Source organism: Corvus brachyrhynchos, unplaced genomic scaffold (assembly GCF_000691975.1).
Source record: "Corvus brachyrhynchos isolate BGI_N302 unplaced genomic scaffold, ASM69197v1 scaffold45, whole genome shotgun sequence".
Taxonomy (NCBI): Eukaryota; Metazoa; Chordata; class Aves; order Passeriformes; family Corvidae; genus Corvus; species Corvus brachyrhynchos.
The window spans coordinates 1,209,344-1,215,073 of NW_008238361.1; the positions used below are offsets into that span (position 1 = coordinate 1,209,344).

At 52.5% G+C, this 5,730-nt stretch overlaps 1 protein-coding gene across 1 annotated transcript in view; it reads right to left on the reverse strand.

Moving 5' to 3' along the window:
- The window catches only part of FMNL2 (formin like 2), a 51,435-nt gene that overhangs the window by 28,581 nt on the left and 17,124 nt on the right, over nucleotides 1-5,730 (reverse strand). Inside the window, exon 6 of the mRNA XM_017736019.1 lies at nucleotides 5,295-5,447. Within this exon, the coding sequence (XP_017591508.1) occupies nucleotides 5,295-5,447 (153 nt within the window). The remainder of the gene's footprint in view (nucleotides 1-5,294; nucleotides 5,448-5,730) is intronic.

Sequence of the window (5,730 nt, forward strand, 5' to 3'; positions counted from 1 at the left end):
ACTGTTGGAAGAAAAACAATCCCCTCACTCAGTGCCCAGTGAGCCACATCCCTGAACTTCAGGACTGAAGCATCCACCAGTTCTGTTGGCTCTAAGAAAGGGGAGAAAGTCTCCTTAAACAAGAAAAATGACGGTAAATCCAGATTTTGGGATTTCCAGATGCCTGGAGAAACAGAACTGGGGAGCAAGGGTACTCCAGCATCTCCAATACTGGGTCTGATCTGCCTGGAAGTTCAGCTTGGATCCAGCCACTTGGATGGAGCCTTGCCAAGCCGAGATGATCCCTCCTAAACCTCTCCCTACCTGGGTGACTTTCCAGGCACCTGGAGCCAGGCTGGGAGAGCTGGGAACGTTCACCTGGGGAGGAGAAGGATCTAGGGAGAGCTCCGAGCCCCTTGCAGGGCCTAAAGGGGCTCCAGGAGAGCTGGAGAGGGACTGGGGACAAGGCCTGGAGGGACAGGACACAGGGAATGGCAGGGATGGATGGGATGTTGGGCCCACAGGGGGTCACTGGTGCCACCTCCCTGCCCAGCAGGGCCATCCCAGAGCACAGGGTTGTGTCCAGGTGGGTCTGGAATATCCCAGGGAGGGAGACTCCACTCTGGGATCTGTTCAGGGCTCGGGCACTGCGCAGGGACAAAGTTCTGTCTCCTGTCCAGGTGGAATTTCCTGGGATCAATTCCTGCCCCTTCCTCTTGTCCCACTGTTTGGCATCACCCAAGAGCTTCCCCTCGTGCCAGGGGACAATCCAGGTGAGACCTGGACATGGAACATGCCCTGGAGAGCTCCTGTGCTGAGCCAGCCCCTCCAGGCAGAGGGAATTCTGCCCTGGATTCCCACCCCATCCCCTCAGCAGACGCTATTCCTTCCCACAGCCACCAGAGCCAAGAATTAACCAGGATTTTTGTACAGGAACTCCTGAACAACAGCTCAGCCGCTGGAATTCAGGCTCAGGATGCTTTTCCTTGTGTCTGCAGCCATTCCAAGGCTCTCTGATGTTTTTGTTCCCTCCCCCAAGGCGGGGCAGGCCGGTGGCAGCTCCCACACCTCCCTTTGTGAGCCAGGGAATGGGTGGATGAGCTCCTCCTGCTTCTCCCTCATTCCTGGTTCCCAAAAACTTGGCCCAGCAGCTGGAGGACTCGTTGGGTTTGATTTCCTGTCTGCTGCAGGTCCCAGATGATGTCAGCCCAGGATATTTATCCTGCTAATTCATGGCAGATGGTTCCTCTTTCATTTCCCCGGCCCCTCCTTGCAAGGGGAGCTGCAAAACCTTTCCCCTGCAGAAGAGCAGGAACTGAGCAGCTGAGCCTGGGGAAGCTCCTGCAGAGGGGATGGGTTCCTCCTGCCAGTCCTAAAGGGGGTGGCACCTGTGGGGAGGGAGCTCATCCAGAGTTTTGGGATGAGCAGGATGAGGGGAAGAGCAGGACTTCAACTGCTCAACAACCAGGAAAGCCAGGGCCAGCCCTGGGCTGGAATACACAGTTTGAGGTTCTTTTTCTCACCCAGATCTGACAGAAAAACGTTTCTGTTCAAGAATAATTTCGTAATTTTTTTATATTTTAGGGCCATGGAGATGCTCTGAGGCCTGGAGCTCCTCAGCTCTGGAGCCAGGCTGGGAGAGGTGGGAATGTTCATCTGGAGAAGGGAAGGACACAGGGAGAGCTCCGAGCCCCTGGCAGGGCCTGAAGGGGCTCCAGGAGAGCTGGAGAGGGACTGGGGACAAGGCCTGGAGGGACAGGACACAGGGAATGGCTTCCCACTGCCAGAGGGCAGGGATGGATGGGGGGTTGGGGAGGGAATTGCTGGCTGGGAGGGTGGGGAGGGTCTGGGCTGGAATTGCCAGAGCAGCTGGGGCTGCCCCTGGATCCCTGGCAGTGCCCAAGACCAGGCTGGACATTGGGGCTGGGAGCAGCCTGGGACAGTGGGAGGAAGGTTGGAATTAGATCCCAAACCCTTCTGGAATTCCATGATGTGCCCAGTCCCGTGGTGAAGACTTTGAATGCTCCAATTTAATACAAATTCCAGCTGATTTCTCCCATCATTTTTACCTTTTGATCTGCTAAAAACCATCCTGCTCTCCTCTGGCTCCCAGCAGAGCAGCCCAGGGTGGGTCTCACAGAGATGAGAAGCTGAAATTCATCAGGGCTGGCTGGGTTTGGGGTTCCATCCCTGCAATTTTGCTGGTGGTGGGTTGGAACTGTGGGGTTTGTCTCAACTGACAGCCAAAAATTCCTTCAGAAAGGAAGGTTTGGGCCCATTTGGGGTTTCTGTGATCTGCTGGAGCTGCTCACAGAGATGCTCTGTTGAATTAGGAAGCATCTGACAAAAATGATGCCTTCCCCGGGCCCCTGAGCAGTGCGAGTGTCACTGGCAAAGCCCAAACTCGGGGACTGCAGCTCCCAAAACCGTGGCAGATTTAAGCCCAGTTACTGAACACACTCAAAGCCCATTCCCAGATTTGCCTGGATGGTTCTCTCCTCATGGACTCGGCAGATTCTGGAGGAGGAATCGAAGTTTCTCATTTCAATCCACATGGAAACTCCAGTCCTTTCCTCAGAAGAAAGGGAATTTCTAATGGGCTGGGATGCTGCAAAGCCTGCATTAATATTTATCTGACAGCAGAGGCTGGCTCTCAGTAAAGCTCCTTCTCCCAAAAAAGCAGTAATGAAATCCCCAAAGGTTCTTCCCCCTTTTTCATCCTCCTGCCCTCATTTTGGTGTTGGTTTCCCAAATCCCTGTGCCTCCTCTCCAGGAAAAAAAGCCCCTCTCAGTTGCCAAGGAAACGCAGGGAGGGGGGAATTGGCAGGTTCAGCACTGCTAAAAAGAGCTGTGGGGAGGCAGCTGGACTTGGAATTGGAGAGGGATGGTCCTGGAGGATGGACAGAGCTCTGCCCAGCCCAGGCCAGCTCCTGAATTTTCCATTACCCTGGGGAGGTTTTCTCAGCCTTCTCCTTTTTCCTCCAAGAGGGAAGAGCAGATCTTTCAGCTTGGATGGGGCTTGGGAGAGTGGGAGGTGTCCCTGCCCATGGAATGGGGTGAGTTTAAACCTTTCCAACCCAAACCAGTCTGGGATGCTGGGATTCCTTTCTCCTGTTTGCACAGTTTTCACCATTCCAGGAATTTCCACACAGCCTGGGTGTTCCCACATCCCAAAAATCTCATTTACCACCCGGAGATGGGGCAGAACCTCCTGGTTTTTCCCAAAAAAAACACCCTGTGCCCCCTCCTCAACTGAGCACCTGCCTTGATCTGAGGAGGAGATTCTCTCTCAGTTCACCAATATTTACTAATTATAAAAATTACAATTTAAAAATTATAATTATAAAAACAACCCTCCTTTCTTAAAAATCTCTCACCTACCTTTAGCTTTCCCTTTTTTTTAACACACATAATCCCCAGCTACTGAAAAAAGACATTTTTAAAAACACACCTTTAAAAAAAATGCACCTTTTTAAAAATGCACATTTTTAAAAATAGACTTTTTAAAGAAATACACATTTTAAAAATACCCATTTAAAAGAAATATTAAAAATACAGATTTTAAAATACAGATTTAAGACAAAAACCCCAAATCCAGGTAAGTTGCCTCAGTTGTGAGATGGCTCTGGAGGAAGGGGAAACTTTTGGCTGGAAAACTCTGTCAGGTCCCATTTCCGTGGCAGTTTTGGGGATGAGCAAAGTCTCTATTTCTAACAAAAAGAGGAAACAAGATGGACAAGGACTACAAGCTCTAAGCTTAGGTACAAAACACAACTACTTGCACCATGAGAAGGAGAATTCGGCTCTTGCTTCCAGGCCAACCACGCTTCCCTCTCTCCGCGAAAATCCCGCTCTACGGAAGCCAACTACGCTCGGGATTATAATGTGATAACCACACGTGCTGGAGCCTGCAGCCCTTCTCCTGGGGCTGGGGCTGTCCCAGTCCGTGTGGCCACCAGATTATCCATGGCATGGGAGCAGTGCTGGCCCCGGGGCTCCATGCCCTGCAGGGGACACCTTGCACTCGGACTTACGGGATTTTCCGGGCGGGAGCCTCATCGGCAGAGCGCAAAGGGAAGCTGCTCCAGAGGCAGGTGGCTGCCAAGCAGCTCTGGCAGCGTTTGAGCTCAAGGTGGTCGGGCAGAGAAACCAATCTGATGGTGTGTGACAGGAGATGAGAGCGCCGGGAAGGACGGGAGAACGGGGAAAGAGCATTTGAGCGGGAAAAGGGAATGGAGGAGACGTTGAAACGGAGAGTCAGACACGAAAGGAATAAAGGGAGATGTGAGAAGGGGAAAAGGGTGGAAGGAAATGAAGAGAAACAATGTCAGAGACATGTAAGGTATTCCTGGTTTAGGCACTCCTAATCCCAAACACTCCTCCTTAGGGAACGGCGGAACCAGCACCTCCTGCCAGCTCGGGCTCTGCCACTTCTGACAGAGCAACTCAGGAGCAAAGAACACCAAAACCACTAAAAAACCCCTAAATCAAGTGGCCAAGTGATCCTGCTGCACTCCACAGCTGGATTTCTTTCCCAGAGCTCTCCTCCTCTCCAGTGCCTGAGGGCTGGGAATTAATCTTCCAGGTACAAGGTTTGGAGCCACTCAACAACCCAGGGCCAAGGGCACTGCCTGGCAAAGCAAAACCACCTCTGCTGGAAGGGAAAGCTGCAAGTGAGGTGGCTCCACTTTTGGACACTTCTCTGCTCACAGGATTATGGAGCAAAACTCCATAAAAGCCAAAAAAATCCCAAAGGATCCAGCACTCAGAGCTGCAACCCCAGTACCAGGATGTGAGGGTGGTGGTCGGGGCAGGACATCCAAGGAATGGAAGAGGTGACTGTCAGTCAATCCTGGGAAGTGATCCTGCCTTTTCCACAAATTAAAAAAAAAAGGAACATTGGGAAAGAGAGACTTGGTAGTAAAGCATGGAATGGTGGGAGTGAAAGCAGGTCTGGGGGAGGGAAGTGGCCTTTCCAAAGAATCCAACATCCCCTTCATGGCAGCACGGAAGGAATGTGCTGCTGCAAGAGACGGGACACAGGATGGGAGCCCCAGACTGGCTGGGTCCATGGAAATGCTGAGCTGCATTTTGGAGACGAGGAATGGCTTCCTCTGCACAAGGAATTGCATCCTCGGCTCATCCTGCCCTCGGAAGTGATTCCTGCCCCTTCCCCAGCTGCTGCCCTGAGAGGCTCCTTCCACCTCAAACCACCAATTCCTTAAATGCCACTCCTCTGCTGGGAAAAGAGGGAAGATGAGGGATATCCCAACGGGAAAAGCTGTCCCACACTGCAGATCCCGAGGATGCCGTACCGGAGGGTCGAGTGTCTGCCGGAGCGGGAGATGCTGTTCCCAACGGGAGAGGGCAGGTTGCTGCCCCTGTGCAGGTCCTCGATGGATCGGCTCCAGGGCTTGGACTTGTCCATGGAGCTCTCCACGCTGTTCTCCAGGCTTTCAAAGTCAAATCTGCAAGGAAACAAGGATTCCAAGGCCGGGTTAGGTGGGAGAGACGCGCGCCGAGTTCTCCTTCCCGCCGCAGGTTTTGGTGGCATCACAGAATCATTGGACAGAGCCAAATGGGCCAAAAACAAAGGAAAAGCTCTCCAAGATCTCCAAGATCATCCCAGTGCTCCCTCAGTACTGGGAAAGTCCCTTCCCACCCAAACCAGTCTGGAATTCTGTGATTTCAACAGGTGGAATAATGATGGAAAAGGAGAGTTAAGGACAACGTGGTGCTAGAGGGACATGG